The following is a 23,559-nucleotide window of genomic DNA, read 5'->3' as shown; positions in this document are numbered from 1 at the left end:
GACCTGCTGTTAGATTATAAAGGTCAAGGCACCACTAAAGTCATTAGAATTCATCTTCTGAGCACCATGGATATCTGTCCCAAATGTCATGGCAAACCATCCAATAGTTGTTGACATTTTTCAGTCTGGACCAAAGTGGACCGACGGACACTGCTATCTCTAGATCCACGTCAAGACATTTCACTATAATATCCAAAAATGTCAACCTTAAGATGGCACTACTGGGAAAGTCAGATCACCGAAGTCAGTAGGACTTTGCAGTGCTGTTGTATTGCACTGTATTCCTATATGCATGTAGTTGTAGCTTATGTCTTGGATCTTATTAGAGTTAGTTAACCCAGTCAAAGTTACCTTTTTTCAGCGGGTGACTAAAGAGGCTGCTTACAGCAGGGCGCCCAGCATTGGAAAACTGTTGCTGAGGTCACTGAACTAGGACGTGAACGAAACAACAATATCCCAACTAATTCGAAACCAAATAATACCCGTCAGTCATTACTAATATCCAATCATTAGTCTTTGGACAATAAAACAGGGAAGATTTGGGCTTCCTGCTACTCTGATCGATACAATTCCATCCAGAAGAGCAACCAATCAATATCCGACCACCTATACTCTGGCAGCGCGCCCAGCCAATCAATGCTCAGCCACCTGCGGACGCTGGCCAATCAATAGCAGATGCCGCTGGGCCCTGTAGAGATGATTGCTTTCTCTCCACCTTTTAGAGAAGGAGAGCCCTTTGGCACAGCGGTTAGCGGCGCATCACACACACACACACACACAGGGTCTGCAACCTTGTCATCTTTAGCTTTTCTCCACTCATTTCTTGCTGAATGAATAATCGCATACCTTCATTTGTAAAATGTACACACACACACACACACACACACACACACACACAGACACACACACACACACACACACACAGACAAACAGAACGAGAGAAAACCCAAATCACATTGAGTCAGAGCCTGAGCAATTAGATACAACAAGAGAGAGAAGTCTATTGATCTAACTGTGAGTAAAGATCCCCCCCGTTCACTCTGGCCCTCCCTCCTTCTCTCTTTCCCTGCTCTCCAGAGATGGATTCCCCAGCTAACCGCAGACAATTCAGATGTTAAAATCTCACACTTTTTAATTACGACCTCGTCTCCATGCCCTCCCCTCATCGTTCCCTGCGCAGTAACACGACTTGTATCCTCTGTCGCTCTCTCTCTGCACTATCTCCCCTCCCACCGACTCTTCAGTTTTATTTTCCAACTCAATTTGATCCTTCTTTGTCTTTCCTCCCTGTCCTATCTCAGCGTTTTCTTTTAAACATCATTTCCACATTTTCTCTTCAACTCCACTCAGTTTTTTCTTGCCAACTCTTACAAGGACTGTAACAGTCACCACCAGTGGCCTCCATTTGAACTCAAAGTCTGGCCCTTTGCCTTCTCTGTATGCCTGTCTTCCCTCTCTGTCTGCTTTCTAAAGCCACCCTCTGATTTTTGTTGCCAACAGTGTTTCAACCAACACTTGTTTTTAACATCCTTTATCTCTACCCTTTCACCCCCTTATTACCAGTGATTTTCTTTCCCACAGACAGCTATTTCCATGAGATTGCTTTCCTTCTTTACCTCAACATCTGTTAGTCCTGTCCTCCCCTCTCTCTGCGTTCGTAATACACTCTAACCTAACTAACCCAGCATTTATCTCCCTTTTTCTTTCTTTTTGGTTGCGTTTCCATTCTCTGCTTTTTCAAACCGTCTCCCTCTGTGAGTCATCTTGTCAGTCTTCCCATTCAGCGCCTCGCTTCCTGCGGCTCTGCGACTGGTTTAACACACTCCAGCTTCCTCTGATGTGGCTCCTTTTAATCAAACCCCATTTTCCTCCATTAAAACGCTCTCCCAAGCATAAACACAGCCAGATGAGGGATGGGAGGAGGGTGCAAACGAGAGAGAACAAATGAGATGAAAAACTAAAGAGGGCAGGAAGGAGGGGAGGGAAAAAAAAGCTCAGCAAATGGCAGCAGAGCTGTTGCAATGTCTCTCTCTCTCTGCTGCCTGTGAGTGAGAAAAAAAAAGAGCGTGAAAAAGCAAGTGACATGAGAGTTAGCAATGGTCCCGAGAGGCTCCTGGAGTAACGTGTGAGAGAGCAAAAAGGGATGAGGTCAAATTAAAAAGGAACAAGGGAGAGAATGAAAGCGAGAGCTGGTGTGATTCCTAGAGATTAACACAGACTTCCTTTTACACTCTCAGTCTCTCTTCCTTTCTCTCTTCAGTGGATGATGAAAGGCACGATTCCCCAGTTGTCTCCCAAAATGAGCAATGGACCCCCAAATCTCTTCTCCTCCATCCTCCTTACACCCACTGAAAGGGATGAAATGGAGAAATGAGGGGGAAAAGATATGACTGCACCCTAGTTAGTCCTTTCACAAAGACAAAGAGAGCGCTGTGACAACCTTGATCCATCACTGTGAAGGAGGTAAAGAGGGGACAGAGCTGCAGTTTGGATGGTGTGGGCGGAGAGAGTGGGCAGCTCCTGCGGTTACATCCCATTACTCCACTAAACAAGTCCTATCAAGTCCTATTTTTCAGTTACAGCAACAGAACGCACATGACAGAAGCTTTGGTTACTCTTCATTAGAAGTCCATATGGCAAATATGATAATGACTGTCACAGATAGGATCAAAGTGACCTTTACTGATGGAGGTTGGCAACATCTCCTCTGCAGTCTAAATCCCGGCTCATCACATTTTTCTGCCCCAACCATCTAAAAGAAGTGTGCGACAGCAATTATCTTCCCCAATTGCCAGATGTCTATTCATTCCTTTCTGCTGCCGTCCTGCTGTAAGATCCAATCAAATAAAAGGGTCGTGAAGAGGAAACTTAGCAGGGTGTGAGAAAAGTTTCACCTTCATAGAGACATTTATACCAGTCGGGGCTGATTGCAAGGTGAAAGCAACAGAAGCCGCAAAACTGGGAACCTGCAACGCCGTAAGTGTTCGTACCTGTCTGGAGCAGGAGTCGATATCCTTCGCTCTGGTTTGGTACCAGTCGGTCAGCAGCTCGATGGAGGGCGTGACTGTGCGGAACCTCAGCAGCTCTGGAGCCTCCTCATACAGGAAACTGTCATCATCAAACAAGATCTGGTCCAGCATGGCTCTGAGGAATACATGGAGGGAGATTGGAGTGTATTTGATGTATTTACTCACTTTTTAAGGGCGTGGTAAGCGTAGAAACAGTAGATAACGGGGGAAAAGGGCAAATTAAAAGGACAAATCTGGATATATTCTATATTTTTCTTATAAGCAACAAAACCCACGTAGCCAAAGCCTAATGTTGCCAATTCCTCTGTTCATATTAAAACCACATCAATGAGCCACACTGCGTCTTCATCACCATGAGTCATCCCATATGTACCGTCCTGCTGCATTTTGTATTTTAAAAATGAAAGTAAAATATTCACGATCTGTTATTAAAGTCTTCCGTGTTGAGAAGCAACCAATGGGCTTGGGGCTGAGTGCCACAAACAGGATAGAGAAGCCGGAAAGTATTGAGAGGCAGACGCTAACGCTGTGTTGATTTTGGTCATCTCATGGGATTTGTTGAGAATCACAAAAATGTAGAATATCACCAGCCTTATCCTGTCAGGAGGAGGATATAGGGTTAGAGCGAGAAGGGAGAAGAGAGAAAACATGAACAGAAAAATGGGAAGAATGAGGATATAACCTGGCAGAAAGGAAAAGCTTGGGGGACAAAACGTGTCCTAAACATTGCTGGCATCACACAACCACCAGTGTCACAATCTCTGGCCAAGCATACTGCAATAGCCAACTGATATTATGACTCTACAGCAAAGAGCCATAAAAAGAGCTAGCTAAATAAAATTGTAAATGAAGCTGGCCTCCCTACAGATGCAAGCAAATGGCATAAATTGGCAGTGCAACAAGATTTGGTATTAGTTTGTTATGCTTCTGTTTAACATTTAGATAATAGAGTGTCATGGATTGTTTCACACAGCAATGCCAGCACAAGCATCTGGCCTGTGTGGAGCTCGATTTTTAACAATTCACACCGCAAGGAGGTTTGTTATCATGGATATGCAGAGATTTTACTATGATGTAGCTCAGTATTACCCAAGCCTGGTTTATTACAACGCTTAGTGTACAATGTGATAATGTCAACGTGTTTACCTGCACTCCTCTGCCTCACACCAGTCCATCTCTCTGTGTCTCTGTTCGTCCCATGGAATCAACATCAACTCATCTCCATCATCCAGACTGAGGCAGAAAGAGACAGAATAAGAGTGAAAGAGACAAAGGCAGAGAAAGACATGGAAGAAGAGAGGAGGAGAGGGATACAACATTAGAGGAAGAAGAGTCAGTTTTAGGGAAAAACATGTGCAAATATCAGAAAAGAGACCAATGACTAGCCAGGAGTCAAAAAATAAACCACACCACACCTGGCACCTGATAAATCAGCAAAGACATTTACTGTCTCAAGCTAAACATGGTCATAAACTCCAGAAAAACTCTGGCGAGAGGTAGCAACATATGGGAAATGGAAACAGCAGAGCATAATAAGGGAAGTGCAGGGAGAAAAACACAGAAGCACAACAATAAACAAGTCTAAGAACTTTCAAAAAGAGTCTGAGCTGTGCCTTGGTTGTAAATAGCGAGGACTTTTATTTTCTAAACGCCACGTTGGTACTAAGCTCTACTTCTTCCTGGTCTCCTTGAGTGTGACAGGTGTGAGGAAGATAAATAGGGAACACACAAGAAAAGAAAGTGAAGAATGACTCTGTAACCTGGCGTGTCAGCGCTGACAAGACGTAGACTCACAGACGTATCTGAATGCATGCACACACACCGAGACGCTGGGATGAACAGAAGCGGTTCTAGCTCTTATTCTGGGATTAATGCATTTCTTCTTGTTATCTATTTGTCTGTAGACAGAAAAATATGTACTGTGGCTGTAAAACTCAAGGAGATAGTGTGGGCTACAAATCATCTATAGTTTGGTGCAGTTAAAGGCCGAGTGCACGCGCGCTGCAGCAGTTTTTTAACACGGCCATAAATTCTATCCAATCGCAAAATACATAAGAAGTGTCCGAGTTGCGGATGTGATTTATGTCAACACACAAAATAGGAAGATTTTTTACCAACACCCCGGCACTTGTTCATCCATTATGATTGGAATTTTAACACACCGAGATGACAGAGATCGAGAAGTCTTGGTTCTCCCTGTAAAATGCCAACAGAAAGTGAACCTCATCTTGTTTTCTGTCGTTCCCCGACTCCCTGGTCCTCTTTCCTCATTAAAGACAGCCAGGTGAGAGGGTGGAGAGTAAATATTGGTGTGAGAGCTTGGATATCGATGGGAGGAATGAATTATTCCACGCCCGCTCCCCTAATCTACTTCCCATCAGCCTGAGAGAAGCAGGGAAGCGGGGCGGCGAGGAAAATGGAGATGCAAAGCAAACTTGGAGCTGGCGTTTTCTGTTTATTTTTTATTTCCACTGGGCCGACCCTTTCAAACTGCAGGGCAAAGTTTTCAACAAAATATCACTATTCTGTATTCTTCCATGCATCTAGAGGTCCCCTTGCAGACCTGATCAATATTACAGGAGAACACTTTCCCCCCTTCCAGTGAAGCAAGACTTCAGTATATAGCGAGTGGGCTCCAAACAGATGGCTCGAGCCGACTCCGTCTGCTGCAGTGTAGGAGCGAGCACTGTTGGGAGGAGCAGTTGGTGCTCACAGGCTGGGGAAAATAGGAAACTGCCCCACAGCGCCAGAGCCATGATGGATGCTCACTGCAGAGCCACAGCTGCCTGACCTCCATACAAACTCAGACATGGCTAATAAAAGGGAGCAGTGGCAGTGTGTGTGTGTGTGTGTGTGTGTGTGTGTGTGTGTGTGTGTGTGTGTGTGTGCGTATGGATGGACGCCATAAGAAAAATAATTTATATATGGTATATGTTTGTCATGACTCCAGGGGACTTTGGCCTTGTATTCATGTGTTTGTTTATACAAACGTATATGTGGTATATTAATAAATTAAATACTAGCACAGAGAATATAGGAATAGTCGAAAATGGTGGAAGGGGAAACAGGCCATGGCAAAAAGAGGGGAGTAAAATGGAAAAGCGAATTAAAGGAAACAAAAAGGCACAATGAATGACTGGCACCTTCATTAGTGAACCAAAAGGGGTGAGGAATGACGTCTCCCCCTCCAAAACACTCCTCCATCATCTCCTTCTCACTTATCCTCTCCCCAACTCCCTCCCCTTCAGCGTTCCTCCAATTCCAAAGCAGAAAGTGGTTCTGCTTTTGTTTGCATGTAAATTAAGAAGTGGCAATAAAGTCTCTCATTTTACATCATGGCTGTGTTTGCCAAAGTCAGCCCTTGAGCTGTGGCTCTGTGTGCACACTCGTGTAATGTAATGTAAGAAAAGGCTTTTTTTCCAGGGATGATAAAAAGAAATCCTGATGTGTGAAGGTGAGAATAAAGAAAAAGAAGTGAGAAAGACCTTTGGGTGCACGCTCTAAAGACAGGTGTGATTCCAGTTTTATGTCATTTTAATTTGAAATGTAGTGAGAAGTGCGACTTCCAGGAATTCCAGGAAGGTGTAAATGTTGAAAGGGCACGTGTCCCTGTGCTAATGCATGTATTTTTACACCGCTGTGTCTATGTTTCACAAAGTGAATTGTTGTAAAAGGGGAATTAAAAGCTAAATGAAAGTATAAAGTGAAATGCCACTTTCTAAAATGTTAATTTCTAATTTCAATTGAAATTAGCTGTTTAGATTGCACTTAGGCATTAGTATATATAAAAATATAATCATTCTAAGTGCTTTCATATTCAGTATCAGTGTCCCCATCACTACATCTTAATGGATTCTTCTTTGTTCCACAGTATAAATCACAACATCAGAACAGACGAGAATAATTGGTTCTTGTTTAGTTAGAATTCAAAAAATATAAATCCTCACCCTCCTGACAGGGTCCATAAAAAGAGACGGGGTGCAATCTGAGTAACATTTTCTTGACATGTTACCTCCTTTACTTCCACAGGATAATTGAATCAGAATATATCACTGAAACTGCACCCTCTATGACAGAAGGCAGCACTTCACATGTGCTGTGAGCATTCAGTGATTGGACCCCAGCACCATCCACATGCTCCATGTTGTGCTTCAACCTACACTCCAATTCCAATTCTCATTAAAGCACATTGAAAAATGATAAGTCAAAAGTTATTTTTTTGACTAATGACCTTAATGACTGTGTGTGTGTGTGTGTCTGTGTCTCACCAGGCTTCAGGCAGCAGGATGGTGTACTCGTGTGGAGAGGTGGTTTCTGGGAAGTTGTTAAGGATGGCTAGCCGATGCTGGAGGAGTTCTGCTCCGTGGTACGTGAACAGAATGTCCAGAGCCTGCACATTACTCTCCTGTAGGCAAATGGACGCATAATCCAGCAAGTGCAAACTTTTACTGAATTGATTTTAAAATTGTACAAAAAAGTCGGCACATTATGTGATTACATTACTAAAAGAAGTAGCACAAAATGACACAAAACAGCAAATACTAATGCGATATATTCGAGAAGAAATAGGTCCAAAACTGAATATTATAACCTTCATGAGGGGAGGATTTATTGTGGGACTATAGCTAATAAACTGTGTATATCACATTGGTGCCGAATAGAGAAGCAGACAGCTAAGAGGAGCAAATTAAGCAAGATGACAACAAGAGTCTGATGTTACCCTGGCATAGTTTCTTGCTGACAAAACAATATTCTGACTGCGGAACTTCTTGAAGAACTCAGCGTCGTATTTCTGTTCGGCTGCATGAGGACCGCCAAGTATCTCCTGGAGAGTAGAAGCAGGAGAGAAAGGGAGAGAGAGAGAGAGAGAGAGAGAGAGAGAGAGAGAGAGAGAGAGAGAGAGAGAGAGAGAGAGCAGAAGGATTGAAGAAGACGGAATACAACTGCAGTTCATAAAAAGAAATTTGTGAGGCAGTGAGGGTTATCTTTCCAGAGAAAATAGCACGAGCGGGTAGAAAGTCAAATTAAAGATGAGAGGAAAAGAGCAAGTAGTAGAAGATGTGACTGCAAACGACTGCACTGAGGCAAAGTCAACAGAGATGCTATTTAACTTTCTAGCACACAGCTGTCTTGTCCTTTTAGTTGGAACCATTTGAGGAAGGTATGAGAGTGTGTAAGTGTGTGCCCTGGCCTTTGGCTTCGAGTGATTTATGTGTGTCTGTGTGTGTAAAATCTCTGTAGCATCCTCTACGCCAGGGTGTGTGTGTGTCTCTATGTCGATGTGTGTGTGAGTCTGTGTGTCTGATGGATAGCCTTTGAATGGGCCGTATGCAGACAGAGCCAGCCCAAGTCGGGATGATAAAAACCCTAATATCATATTCATAGACAGCCAGAAAAAATGGATCGGGGCAAAAGGAATCTGACGAGGGCTGCAGTTACCATGACAATGTCCGAATAAAGAGAGAGACGTCATTCTGTCTGAGTTGAATATCTAGCAGGGTAATATCTCATCTCTCCTCTCCTGCATGGGAGAAAGTATGGCCCTGTTCGCCTGTGATTTATTGTGGATGAAAAGGGTGTGCATGTTAACATTATTCATCGTAAATCTGGAATCCAGAGTGTTGAGTATTTGCAGGTTGTCAAAGTTCCACTTTAAGCATGTATCTATCTATGCTGCACTGATGCTTACACACTGCAGGCCTGTTAGTATTAAAGTTAAACCAAGTCAAAACTGGGCAGATTTGTCTCTCTGCTTGCTAGTTACCAAACCATCCATTCTTTTATTTACGCACTTCAAATGCCTCTCACGTCAATATCTCCTACAACTTTTCAATATTTCAAAAGGAGATTAGCGGGGTTAAGAGAAAGCATCAATAAAAGGCATATGAGAAAAGCCTCTGTGCTTTGGAGGGATTGGATATGAAAGGAGAAAGAATTAGGTTGCCAATGGGAAAAACAACTAAGCAATGAAGAATGATTAACAAAAACACTGAATTAGCTTGCGTCTCCCTCAAACATGTAAAAGAACACGGTTCTTTAATGACCCTCAAACTTAGTATCATTTTAATGGTAGTTCAAACACATTCTTCTTCCTATGAGGTCTCACACAGGCAAGCGTAAATCTTGTGAGCTCAGTCTTCATAATGAAAACACGCTGGACCGATCAGCACAATATTGGAAGTAGTTTCAATAATGATGACAAAGAAGCACCATGTTGTTTTTTTATTTCTTTCTTTCTTTTCTTTTTATCCTAAGGCAGACCTTCAGATACAAAGTAAGCACTGCATTTTGAATGAACAATAAGCACCATATTGTGTTCACGCCACTGACTTGTTAAAGGCTGATCCAATCGATTACTTTCTATACCAATTGACCCTTGTCAGAAGTGAAATTTTGCGGGCTGTCATTGGGCTGACGACCTTCTGTGTTTGTGTAAGAAGGCGTTTTTCAGTCATCCATCTCACACACTCGTATCTGACAGAATGGATATGATTTCATTTGAATCAATACAGGCCGCATCTTAAACTTTGCGCATATAACACGACCCAAAATGTCTTTTTAGGCTTAAAGTCTATTTTCTTCCATTTTACACAATTACAGCAAGAATTATTTGAGTACTTTTTTTTTACATTTTATAGACAAACAATTGATCAAGAGAATAATCAGAGGATGAATCCATAGTAAAACGAATCATTAGTTGCAGCCTTAATTAAATCTTTTTAACTGCTCTCAGTATGAGATACAATGGGTGGGTGATTGATGTTACCTCGTATGTTTCCAGCCGGTCCAGGTAGGAGAGTAGTTTCAGTCGACTCCGACACAGCTCCTTCTGCTCCAGAGTCAGCCTAAGCATAAACATGCACACACACAAATCAAAAACATGCCTGCACAGGCACTTCAACACAGCATCATGATTAAAATCCAAATCACCACCTTGAAAACGAAAATTACAAGATCTGAATAGTGTTCTTCTGTTGTTCTAATCACTGTCAAATCACACTTCAAGCTTACACTGCACTAACACACACTAGCTTTAAATTATCTGTAAATTGACCTTATACAGTATTTCCGCAGGGACCTATATAACAATGCGTGGGACTGGTGACTACAATACCACATAGTGCCCTCTAGACCTAATCATTTTCTAAGGGCAACAAATCAACTCCTTATAACCACAAGAACCCTTCAGTTGTTATGTATGGGATGCTGGCTGTCAATGAGGTGACTGATTGCCCGACGAGAATCAAATCCATTTTCAATGTCATTTAATCACGGCCATAAATAAATTGGATGACCACAAACACCAAGGCAGTGGGCTATTTGGGATCTACCTACAATTCAATCACTCGAGGTATGCCCAAGGGAAAGGAGCCGCAAGGCTGAAAACTACCGCGAGTGGTCAGGTAACGCCCCCCTCAGATCACACATACTCACAGTACAATAAAACATTTTTCACCACATGCTCACACACCCTCCGAGTTCAATCCGCAAGAAAACGACCTGACCAGGCGGAGCGGGGCCCAAAGCCCCCTTAAAAACATGGCCTGGATCAACTGCAGTGTGACCACAGGGGAGCTGACCCCTCCACCGCCGTCTTAATCCCTAATCCCTCATTACAGAGTGCGCTATCAGGCCTTATCGGGGTTCCTCTACACAGACTAACAGAGATTAACACTGGCTCAACACACTCTCTGGCACATGAAAGAGCGGCGGCTTAGCACTCGTACTAGTGGTAATTATTGCTTTGCTCTGCCTCTTCAGAGCAAAGCAAGGAAAGTGGAGGTGGAGGAAGGAGAGGAGATGAGACGAGATGCTAGAAAGCTATTTCACCCTTCGGTTTTCCTCTTGAGGTTTTGTATGACGGCTCAATCGTAAATTCTAATAAAAACAAAATGGCCACAGAAGAAGGAAACATGGTGACAGGACATCTCCGATTCTCAATTACGTTGAGTAAACTTTTGATAGAACTCTCCATTTATTGCACAACTGTTTATTAAATTAAATGCAAAATCTGTAAAAAGTGCAGCCAGCCAGCCTGATGATATATGCTAATGACTTTATGACTTTGATGCTCTGACTTCGAGGTGGCTGAATGTTCAATTCAGGTCCACGTTTCTTGCTTCTAAATTGCTAAATTTTACTGCTAAATTCAGTACAGAATAAACAGTGTGTAGTACACTGTTACACATACAAATGGGCAACCTGTCTGTACATCAAACAGGCAGCAGAGTGCCTGTGTCTTTGTAAAGGTTTCTATCAGTTGCCTGAATTGTCCTTTACAATAAACAGTGACTCAAGGGGAAAGTGTGGTTAAGAAAGAATGAACAAAAACACTGTGACACATCTGAATGGAGAGTGAGGGCTGGAAGGTTTAAGATGTAATGTGTAAACTGTGCTTTAGACTGTAACACATCATTGCACATGCTGTCTAATGTAAAGAGACGGGATCCTGATTGCGTCAAGGTATGTGTGTGTGTGTGTGTGTGTGTGTGTGTGTGTGTGTGTGTGTGTATGTGAATGTGCATCTTGTATTTCAAAGCTATCAGAACGCCAGGTTATTACAATCAGATGGCATCGCTCCCTCATCTCTGTACAAACACCCAGAATACGACTGTACTGGACAGATATTGAACTGCATAAACAGGCCAACGCGCTCATACACACACACACACACACACACACACACACACACACACACACACACACACACACACACACACACACACACACACACACACACACACACACACACACACACACACACACACACACACACACAGACACGCGCACTCACTGAAGTGTGGTGTGTGATAAAAGCGATTATCACACAGTGTGAGGGACAAAGTTGGACTGCATAAACAGACAAAAACACTTCGGCTCATGCGTTCAAATGCACATGGACGCCACAGTAAAAGCATACACAGTCGTCTACGCGTGCACACACAGACACACACGACAAATGCTGAAGCAAATAAGACTTCTGATTGGGGTCTGAATCTGATCAGATAACAACATAAACACCTTGCAGCAGACTGCACACTCTCATCTTCACTCTCTTTCCCCCTATCTCTCTCTCTCTCTCTCTCGCTCAAACACTACAACTGCAGTATTGTCCATCTTGTTGTTGTGGGCGGAGAGTCAGAGCAGCAGTTATAATGGCCCTTGGCGGCTTCTGAATTATACTTTATTACGCATACACTAACTAATGAGAAAGAGGCTAAAAGATAAAACCGTCTGCATGCAGACAAACAGCACCAGACTGAGGCATGACAGTTAAGAGTAAGACGCAATAACCAAGTCCTGAGGAAGTCTGTATTTTATGTGATATTACATTTCAGGATAACTGAATGCAGTACAAGTACAACACATTGCCTATAGGAGTAAAGCTGGTAGTAACAAGAAGAGGCTGGAGAAGAACATTAACATCCATCATTTTATTGGGTCCTTTAAGTAAAGCCTGTGTTTGCTGAGAGGGAAATGAAAATCTTTCAGAATCTTACATAGGATAGCAGGAATCAATTGAGTGGGTTTGACTCTGATTGATCATGCCTTTCAAGCCCACACACACAAACGCAGACAACTTAAAAACATGTGGAGGGACAAAAGATGCACCCTAGTTAAATACAGCCCTTATCTACACACAGAAGCATCACACACACACACACACACACACACACACACACACACACACACACACACACACACACACACACACACACACACACACACACACACACACACACACACACACACACACACACACACACACACACAGCAGCTGTGATCGATACCAAGCCATTTCTGTAATGGTGGTGTAGTTAAAAAGAAATTAAGAGAATTATTATCTGTCTCAGGCCTCGGCCGCAGTCCTCGAGGCAACATGGTTAGATCCATTAGTGAAGGGCTTCGCTGCACCCAAACGCAGGCGCACACACACACACACACACATATACATATATATATATATAAAAACACATTTTGGGGACACATGTATGAGCTGCCTGGCAGACACCCTGATTCAGAGATAGAGAAAGGAGGAAAAATAGGCATATTTAAAGAAGGCAATTCACTGACGATTTAATGTAATGGTTTTTTTAATAGTTTGTAAATTATCAATTTTTTTTTTTACTCCCTCTTATATCTTTTTCTTATTCCCCATCTTTTCTTTATCTAAAATGGACTATAGGTCCGCAATGAAGTTTTATTACACAATGAGCTAAACAGAAAAAAGAAATCAAATTGGCAAAGGGACAAAAAACTAAACAGGGTACTAAGCTGGAGATATTACAGGAGCTCAATACTACACTGTTTCTGCTCTTCCTCATTCGAATGCAGACCGGAGGCTCACTGGTTAAGTGTCTGAGGTGAGAAGAACAATAGAGACAGCAACAATCCAGCTACTGAAGCTTGAAATGCCTGTTTGCATAAACACAGTATGGATATGCATTTTAAATGAGCGTCATTCATTTCAGTATATGCACATTTCCTTGTGTTTGCATTTTGTGATTTCTAACAGATATAATGTGTGTATAAACTCATATTAAGCTTAAGAGGGTTTCATGATACATGGGGTTGTGTATTTGCGTGTGTGTATGTGTACGTGCACGTATGAGAGGTGATTAGTGATCACTAAAGGGTTTTTCATTAGTCTTTCCCTGGGCACTCGACAACAAAGGCATAAATTACCTCCAGCAGATTACCCACTAATCTCCACCAACGCTCTCTCCCTCTCTCTCCCTCTCTCTCCCTCATCCTCATTAATGTCCCTGCCTTTATGATCCCCTCTCCGGTGTGTGACCTAATCAAACAATCAGTGTTTCATTTGGCAGCCTCCTCTCCCATTTCCTCGTGGTTTCCTTGTCGACACCTGAAATACCTGAGTATCACCACAATCTATCCATTTCTTTATTTTCGACAAATGGAAGTGCAGTTCTCACACCCGTCATTGTAGTTGATACCGTGAATAATAATGACTTAATTCAAGCTCTCTAAGCAGTGGGCAACAACGTGCCGACAAGGTCATTTTACCACCCACCTAACAACTGCTACTGAGAATCGGAAGCTGGTGTTGGACTCTGGTGGTGGCAGTTAAGTGAAAAATTATACAAACAGCTTCCAACAATTAAGCAACAAGCCTAAGAGTCTACATCCGTGCCATGCTAGTGGCTCTGAGAGGCTGTTCATAAGGCACAGTGGGGCTTTGGGGATCCAAAATATTACATATAATCCTCTTGGGACGATGAATGTCTGTAGCAAATTTCATGGCAATCCATCCCTTAGTTGTCCTGACATATCACTCTGGAACAAAAATGTCTATTGATCACCAAAGTCAATAGGATACATCATCTGGCAACCATGAATATCTGTACAAATTTTGGTGCTAATCCATTGAGTAGATGTTGACAGATTTTACTAAATAAGTGAAGAATTTGTCCTGCTGGTGGCACTGGAGCAAAAGTCAGAGGATCACCAAAGTTGTTAGAATTTATCTACTAGGGATATTGAATATGTAGCAACTTCCATTTTTTCATTTTACTCTTAACCACAAATGTCAATTTCATGGTGGCACTAGAGGAAAAGTCAGGGGATCGCGAATGTCAGCAGGCTTCACCCTCTAGGGACCATGAATGTCTGTACAAAATGTCATGGCGATCCATCCAGTGGTTGTTGATACATTTCAGTATGTACCAAAGAGGTGGAGCGACCAACAGGCCAACAGATAATGCGACCGATTAGCAGACCAACATTGCCGTTTGAAAAGCCAGCCTAAAAAGGAGTACCATACTGTAAAAGGATTATATGTATGAAATAAGGGCTTTGATATGCAGCCAGTGATAACTTGCACGAGGCTTCAGCAAGGCACATGCTTGCCAACCAAGATTGGGTCCTCCAGCTGAAGGATGGTCTCTGTACCCACTAGCCAGTCTCTATGATTTTGTTCAAATAAATGCTCCAGTCTTTGACAGCATTTCTGCCTGCTGTGACTTTCTGTCTACATCTGCTGTCTGACTGAATAACTGAGCTAACTAACCACCAGTCTGTCTGCGTACCTGCTGAAGTCGATCTTGGCCAACAGCTCTCGTCTCTTTGCGCTCTCCCTCTCCTTCTTCTTCTCCAGCTCCACATCGTCTGACAGGATGTCTTCGTAGGGCAGGTCATCGAGGTCAGCGTCGCCTGGCATGATAAACCTGGGACGTGGCAAGGGAATGACACATACTGTAGCTAAAAAGTGAATATGGGTAAACAAAATGAGGCAGCCTCAGGTGGAAGCTGACAAAAATCAATATGTATGTGCAGAGATTGCGTTGGCGTGTGCTCATGTGTTCACACATGCCATACCTGCCCCCATCTTCCCTGTTTCCTATGGCTATGAGGGCCTCGAGGTCGGTTCCCTTCAGGCCGTACTGCAGCAGCTCCTTGGCCGCATCAACGTTCTCTGGGACGCGCTCCACACACTCGTGCAGCACCCATGAGCGCTTGCAGATCTTGCTCTGGGTGGGATGTAGGGAATGGAAGGAGAGGGAATGAGTTCAGAAGAAACGATGGGATAAAATGAGATACAGAATTAGGAAGGAAGGGTGTGAAAATTTGCTACAAATTGGTAAAAATGATGCGTGAAATAGAGTAAGGGGGTTGTGCTGCACTACTGTACCCCTACTCGCCCACACATAGACTGTATATTTCTTACCAGACATCTAATATACAGTGATAAACACCAAAACTCTACAATTCTTCATCTCTCTCGTCTTAACCATCTCCCCTCCCCCTTTCTTCATGTCTTTACATCTATCTTTCTTATTTCTTCTGTCTCCTACCAGATAATCTTGTATTGAGGCGATGCTGACGGTGCTCTTCCTCCACTGTCTCTGGTAGACCAGGTCAGAATCCAGATTATACGCTTGGGCAAGAGACAGGGCCTCCCCATATTCTTCATTGTCAATCTGTAGGTTAAACAACAAATGCACACAATAAACACATTATGAGGACATAATCAATCTAGACGCATATTTTCTTCACACTGTGGAACTGACGGCACTACAACAAATGTATACGACCATAAAAGACGAAGCGAATGAACATGCATTTCTAAATGACACAGACAAGTGTTTGGGAAATGAAAGAGAACAATCCATTTGATGAGAGGCCTGTCCAGGAATTGAGCAGACATGAGTCTAATTAAGGAACACAGCTAATTTTCTGATGCAAAATTTATGTCTTGTGCAAAAACATTAAAAACAAAAATAATAGAACGGCACAACAGTTTCATTCATATTCTGTGAGGTATTTGTTATGATTTTTTAATATCCAATTATCATCCCACGGGTATATTACTGATTCAATCTTCACTCTGTTTCTAAACAGAATTAAATTAATTCAACCCACATGATATTTAAAGCAAATATCTAGGCAAAATAAAACACAGACAGGAGAAAGTCCACGGCCAAATGTTCCATCACAGTGAAGGACAAAGAAGCCAAGGCTTTGAATAAACCTGTGCACAAGCTATGGCACTTCGTAAATCCTGAGTACGCTTCTGCATATTTAAAGACTGAATAGGAAGAGCTCTAACATGCAGATTTCAATCTGTGTAGCAATGTGCAATGTGACACAGTCTGGATTGGGTCTGCTATGGACGGATAAGGAGAATGGCTGGAAGGGAATGAAATAATTGGGGATATCTGAAGAAAGAAAAATCAAATGGACAGAGGGAGGAAACCCAAAGGAGGAATCAGGAGCCCTGTGTGGGACTTAAAATCACACACACACACACACACACACGCGTCAGTAATACTTCACTAAAATCATCAAAAGACTAAAAGTCTACAGCAACTGCGTTTAGTGCCAAGTAGAAAACACTAAACTATGGTGAACATGACAAGCATTACACCTGCTTAACACACGGATGTGTTGAGGAGAACAGGCTTAACCTCAGCATTGTCATTGTGACCATGTTAGCATGCTGATGTTAGCATTTGGCTCAAATCCCTGCTGTACCTACGTATAGCCTCACATGGCAGCTAGCATGACTGTAGACTCTTTGTCTTGATATCATGTACCATGTCTTTCTCTTTGGTAGTAGCAGTAGCAGCAGCAGTTGTTGTTGTTGTCATTATTATTATTATTATTATTATTATTATTTAACTGGCTAGCTTAGACGTCAACAAATAATGATGCTAAAAGAGGTTTTGTGTCATATCAGTGTCCCACAAAATGATTTGATCCAACAGCAGCATGACACCTCAGTTTATGCAGGCCCACTCGATGTGTGTGAAAGTACATGTTTGCAAGCGCTCTGACTGACACACTGCGTATCCATCTCTTTCTGTGTGTAGGAGTACAAAGCAACACATTAGCCAGACTGTGGTTCCTTGAGGGCAATAAGAACCCCACACAGTTAAACCTCACGTAGGAGGACATCAAAAACTGCTTCCTTCTCTCTCTGGATTCAGCTAATAAAACTGTTAGCAGCCCTGCCAGTGTGCTACTCACACAAGCAGGGTTATGCCGCCAAACGCATCATCAAACTCCTCAGCACATGAAGGGGCTGACTTGAGGAAATAACCTGGAGTCACTTGTGCTGGTCTACTCACAGTCAATCAGACTACAAACCTGAACTGAGGTGAATCTCTCAGGAGCGTTCAGGTCATTCTTATTTCTGTCAGTGAGTGAGTGTGTAGTGTGGAAATGTCAAGCTGTACAAATGTAACAACAGGCAATATGCAGGCATTGACACACACAATAAACCAAATATGCATGCATACACACACACTGACATACAAACAGACAATACAGACACCCCTCCTCCTCTTCACTCACACGCCTACATGTGGTACATGTGGAAAGAAAAAACAAGTAAAAAAACAGGAGAGCAGCTAGGGAAGTGCCGCAGGTACCAAATGTTACAAAGAGATAATAATGATATATTACTTTGTAACTCTCCTCTGTTAGGATGAATGGTGATGACTAATGGCATCTAATGATGATGACAATGATGAAGAAGGAAGTAGATGATGGGTCATAAAAATGACTGATGAAGCCATGCTCAAACTTGGGACCGTTGAGAGCCGACACTGTGCTTTATGATAGAACATGCTGTTGTCTTTGCTGCAATTTGTAGGGAGTAGCAACAACAGCCATATTTCTAATGCAGCAATTAGCATTTCAGAGAAACCCCTGGGACTGAGAAATAGCCTTAAAGCAGGCTGAACATCTTGCTTGGTTTTCATTTCTCCTCCACAGCACTCTGGAGCTGATCCAACAAAACAATAGCACTTCACTGGGCTGGCACAGGATTTATGTAGTCAGAAACCAATTTTGCAGATCAGCCTGTTATAATTCACTCAATGACCAAACGGATTCATATGACGTCCTTCAGTTGCTGCTAAATTAAGTGGCAAAAAGAAATGAAGGGTTTCATGGTAAATTTGATATCCACCGTTGAAGACAATTGACAACTGCTCTTAAAAAATGATTTGAATATGAATATGATAAAGGCCTTAGAAAAGGGGTGGTATATTTAGGAATGGAATGTCTTTGAAAGATTAAATAGGCAATTTCAATTTATTCGCCAAAATGAATTTATAACACTGTGAGAGGCAGAGAAGTGCACGTCAGCTCTGGAGTTGTTGTCTAGATTGCTGAGCTAAAAGAACATTCAAATCCAAACATGAAGGCATTCCAGCATGAACACTGACGAAAGCTTTTCTCGCCTACAGTAAGCACATAAGATTTGTTGTGTGTGCCGCAATGAATAAGTAAACAGTAACAGAAATGTGACTCTTCATTTTTCCCCTATTATGGATATGCTACTGGTTTTAACACACTGCAGCAGCGACATGTCAAATAAAAAAAAGTACCTGTCCAGACAGGTCACACCTACGGCTATAAACAAGTTGAAAGTCAAAAACGTTGGTCCTCAGAATGGTTATACTTGTTTTTTAGAAATCTGTGCAACCAAATAGCCAATGTTAACCCGCAGCCATGCAGTGCAGGAGTCTCATTTTTATCCCTTTATCTGAACTGGCAATTTCAAAATCCGCTCTTTCAAAAAAAGAAAAATGTGACATAGACATAGATAGATTCAGGCCTGGGAGAAAGTCTTCTAAAATTCAAAAGGAGCACACCAATGAAATGATCTGCATCCCTCTCACTGAATTGAGTTCTGACCCTGCCATCAAAAAAGCAATGTGGAGAGGAGCACTCTGTGAGCTTTTACCTATATAGCACAATCTGGAGCTAAAATTCAAACCTTTTGCCCTTATAAAAGAGATGCACAAGTTTAGTGCTTCAAGAGAGTTAGGTTAAGTATCAACAGGTGCACGTGAACACAAATATTCCAGTCATTTACAAGCGTGTCAGGCTCCTACCTTCCTCTGGTACAGCTCCTCAGGTGTTGTTGACCTCAGGCTGACCAGGCGGTAGTTCTTGATAACGGTGCGGGGGCGCTTGCGCGGTGGGGTGAACCGTTCCATCTCCGTCACATAATACAGGCCCTGCTTGATGTAGCCAAAGTAGCGGGCTTTGGCTGAGGACTCTTCGTCTGAGTCAGAGTCTCCGCCGTCATCGCCCTCCTCATCCTCACTGGCCCCGCCGCTCAGGTTGCTCTCCAGGCGCCCACGCTTCTGAGCCAGCTTCACCTCACACTGTGGATAACAAAAATACAGCATTACGAAACAAAACTTAAGAAGAGGAACAATAAATACACAAGTGATTTAAATATAACCTTTGAATTATACTGCTAGCATATGGCTTGGAAGTGTTCATAAAGCCACAGCTGTCTTTTTAAATAAAAACACATCTGTCTTGTCGGCCCAAATCATAAAGTGAGGCCTGCAAAAGAGAAGAACGCCGATTCCTGATGATTGAGACTGTCAGCTTTACAGCCTTTGCCCACTTTGACACTTCTTTGCCAGCAGAAAGTGGAGAATGAAAAATGAAGCATGGAATGCGATGCGGCACAGTTTGCATCTAGCTTTGCTTAAGCTGGTAAACACACTTAATTGGAACGCCCTCATGCCAGATCAGCAGGTTGTCTGAACACAAAACAACAGCAAGGTCAAGCTGCTCGATAGAAACTCTAAATCCAAGCTGTCCAAAGTCCTTTTCTTCAATTTGTCTTGCCCTGTTCTCGAGTCTGGTGATTGCCTCAGTAGGAGGGGATATTATTTGCCCATTTTTTTATCCACAGTCCTTATAATTTGTAGTGATACCACTCTGAGTTTTAGCTCACTAGAGAAAAAAAGGTAGCAGAGGGGCTCCCAGACACGGTTTATGAAGCATTTAGCACCTGTAAATCATTAGGCGCCTTAATCAATGAGGAGCTGAGGCAGCTTCCATAATGTTGCACTAATGCTCATCATCACACACAGGAAGATGCACATGTATTCATCATCACAAAACACACAAGGTCACATTATTCCACATCTGTGGAGGAGTACATGGAGCGCAAGCCCCATGTTCAACGCATATTTCAACGCACACAAACCTCCAGCTGTAGATGCAGCTACACAGGCACCCATCCCCCACTCCATGCTGAAGCAGGCTGATGAAACCTTTCCAAAAAGTTGGCAGCTAGCTGGTAAAGAAATCTCTTTCTCTCTCTCTCTCTCTCTCTTTATGCAATCAGATAAAAAAAAACGAAAGAAAAGCTAAGGACTGAAATAAAAGCGAGAAATCAGGGTCTTTGTAAGGGCATAAAGCAGCAGGGACACACATTTCATCATCACACACTTGTACCATTATACACACACAACGTATACATGCTTTTATACAATGACGCCGACAAACTGAAAGCATAAACATATGGGACTTTGAGTTAAAATTTTTGTCAGTAAAAACTGTCCACTGGGGGGAATCACATCAACTGGCAGTACAAAAAGGATCTTTTGTCCTCCATTGTATAATATGCCTTTTAAAGCCCTGAAGGCCAAGATCTATAATGTATAACTGGCACTGAAAGATGCTTACATGCCACTCTATAACTGGTAAACTCCCTCTATCTGTTTACTTAACCACACGCACATGCCACTACAGTATCTTGACATTTACCTCCAGGCTGAGAAAGCCGCCGTCGTGTGCTGCGGTGACTCGAGGTGAGGGCTCAAACCACTCGCAGGATTTCCCCAGCAGGTTGCGCAGCGTCCTGACGGACGAGACGGTGAGGGAGCCGGAGCAGCGAGCCAGAATCAACACGTTGTCACTCCACCAGCTCACATCCACCAGTGGGTAGAACTGCTCCTTATCTGGTACAGAATCAGAATCAGAATCACTTTATTGATCCCCGGGGAGAAATTGTACAGTACCGGTGCTCCCATTCAAGAGTAGAAAGCAGCATAAATTTAGAAATAAAAGTATGTACAAAATATAAAAATAAGAAATAGAAAATAAAAATATACACATTTATAATATTTAAGTGAAAAATAAAAATAAAAAATATATACAACAGCAATGTATATGTATATATATATATATGTATTGCACTATTGTGTATGACTATATATGTATTGCACTGACTTTTAAGAATAAGTAATAGTGATGTAGTATATGTAGAAGCAGGTCCAGATTTCCTGTCTGTTTATTCTGAGTGTCAGTGACACTCAGAGGGAGGAGCTGAACAGTTTGATGGCCACAGGCAGGAATGATTTCCTGTGGCGCTCAGTTGTACATCATCACACAGGTAATGGGGATGCACTTATGCACTTATTAGTCTTAGTCTAAACTTTTTGGGATCACATACTCTTATCCCCATTAACTTTTAACTTTCTAAGACATATTTACACATATCTATCACTTGTCATGCATGAGATGAAGACTCACACAGATTATTGCTTACACAAACTGTCACAGCTGTCATCGCTACTGGCCCAAAACTGTCAAAAAAACAGCTACACAAACAGGCATACACACACTCACAAGCATGGACACTGTGAAGGAGGAAATATTTGCTAGCCTTGGCATACACTATATGGTTGTATGTCTAAATAACTGTATAATTCGGTGAATGCAACATGTCAAAGATCATTAAATTGTATCCAGTGTGCACTGCTGTGTCAGCAACAAAGTCGTCTCTCTTTAGCCCTCCAGGCCAAACTACCTTTTATTTTCTTCCGCCTCTCCAGCGATGTCTTCCACTCTGGGTTGATCTCCTCAAATCCTGGCTGCGGGGAGGACCGAAGGATGGAGGGACCAAAGAGGAAGGGAGGAAAAGAAGAAGAGAGGGGTGGGGGGGTGTAGAAATTAATCTGCTAACCCTGTTTACACTTACAGCACGCACACACACACAGTAGCTCTGCCAGCTCAGACCAGCGATGAAGCAGAGCGTACACACATGCCGCATAAATCGGCAAAACATTCTGCAAATATAAGTTCTCCCTAAGCCACCCCACTTACTGTCTAATGGGAGCACACACACACACACACACACACACACACACACACACACACACACACACACACATACACACACACACGATCTCTCTCTCTCTCCACACGCACGCACGCACACACTTGGGCCAGAGAGAGATTACCTTAATACAGTCAGTCAAGCATCTAATGTACAAAATATTATCAGCACACACAACTGCAATGCACACAGGTTTATTCAGCGTAACATGCATGTATACACACATAAACGCAAGCAGCTTAGAGGTGTACCTGTTGCTCTTGGCTCCATGTGGCTCTCTGTTTGAGGGAGGGGACGTCCCAGAGAGACAGGCGACCAGAGAAGTGGATGACAGCCAGCAGGGTGCCATCGGGGCTCAGACTCATGCGGAATATACCGTCCTGGACATCACAAATGCAGAACCACAATTTTATTTAAATTTGAAAAAGAATTTAAGTTGAAAGAATGCTTGCCAGATTGTTCCCACTAAGTTTTTTCATTTTAATTGTTGGAAAATGGAAAGAGGAGAGCTGCGTTACCTTTTCATCCCCTTGTCTGGAAAAGAGTCTGAAGCTGGGGATCCTGAAGAAACTTCTCTTCTGATTCTAACAGACACGGAGAATAGATGACAATACTGTGCCTGTGTGTGTGTGTGTTAGATACTGACATGAATAGCTTGTGCATGAACATGTGTGTAGTCTCCTCACCGGATTAACATCGTCCTCGTAGCTGGTGACCTGCTTGTAGTGTGGCGAGCCAGACAGAGTCCTCCAGGCTGTAATCCCACAGCAAGAGGCCTTGGACGTACTGTCATCCCCCGACTCACAGCCCCCCACCAGCAGCAATCTGAAAAACAAACACACACACACGGTTACCACCACCATAATTGTGCCCTGACGGATCAATCTACATTGCATAACACGTACGGCGATTTAAGGTGGTCAATGTGAGGTCATCCTCCATCCCGGGTTCAAGCTGGGGTATCAGTGAGTTTTTACCACACTAAAGTGCCATTTAGCAAAGTGGTGGATTAAAAAGTTATTTATCAGAGGTCTGGTGGGAATCCATGGCCAAGCACAGATAAGACACAAACAATACCACAATGACCACAGTGATCTGTGGGTCTCTCTTTGCAGTGAAACAGAACGG

General features: G+C 42.8%; 1 protein-coding gene across 1 annotated transcript in view; it reads right to left on the bottom strand.

Moving 5' to 3' along the window:
• Nucleotides 1–23,559, bottom strand: part of nbas (NBAS subunit of NRZ tethering complex) — a 140,096-nt gene that overhangs the window by 100,830 nt on the left and 15,707 nt on the right. Inside the window, exons 10-23 of the mRNA XM_070925563.1 lie at nt 23,118–23,256; nt 22,950–23,015; nt 22,683–22,811; nt 22,123–22,186; nt 21,078–21,271; nt 19,397–19,672; nt 15,845–15,970; nt 15,369–15,520; nt 15,080–15,217; nt 9,796–9,874; nt 7,750–7,854; nt 7,298–7,434; nt 4,176–4,262; nt 2,991–3,144 (exon numbers count right to left, since the gene is read on the bottom strand). Of these exons, the coding sequence (XP_070781664.1) occupies nt 2,991–3,144; nt 4,176–4,262; nt 7,298–7,434; nt 7,750–7,854; nt 9,796–9,874; nt 15,080–15,217; nt 15,369–15,520; nt 15,845–15,970; nt 19,397–19,672; nt 21,078–21,271; nt 22,123–22,186; nt 22,683–22,811; nt 22,950–23,015; nt 23,118–23,256 (1,846 nt within the window). The remainder of the gene's footprint in view (nt 1–2,990; nt 3,145–4,175; nt 4,263–7,297; nt 7,435–7,749; nt 7,855–9,795; nt 9,875–15,079; nt 15,218–15,368; nt 15,521–15,844; nt 15,971–19,396; nt 19,673–21,077; nt 21,272–22,122; nt 22,187–22,682; nt 22,812–22,949; nt 23,016–23,117; nt 23,257–23,559) is intronic.

This window comes from Enoplosus armatus, chromosome 19, assembly GCF_043641665.1.
Source record: "Enoplosus armatus isolate fEnoArm2 chromosome 19, fEnoArm2.hap1, whole genome shotgun sequence".
NCBI classification, from domain to species: Eukaryota; Metazoa; Chordata; class Actinopteri; order Centrarchiformes; family Enoplosidae; genus Enoplosus; species Enoplosus armatus.
Note: the sequence above shows the minus strand (reverse complement) of the source record. Positions and strands in the feature narration are given on the sequence as shown.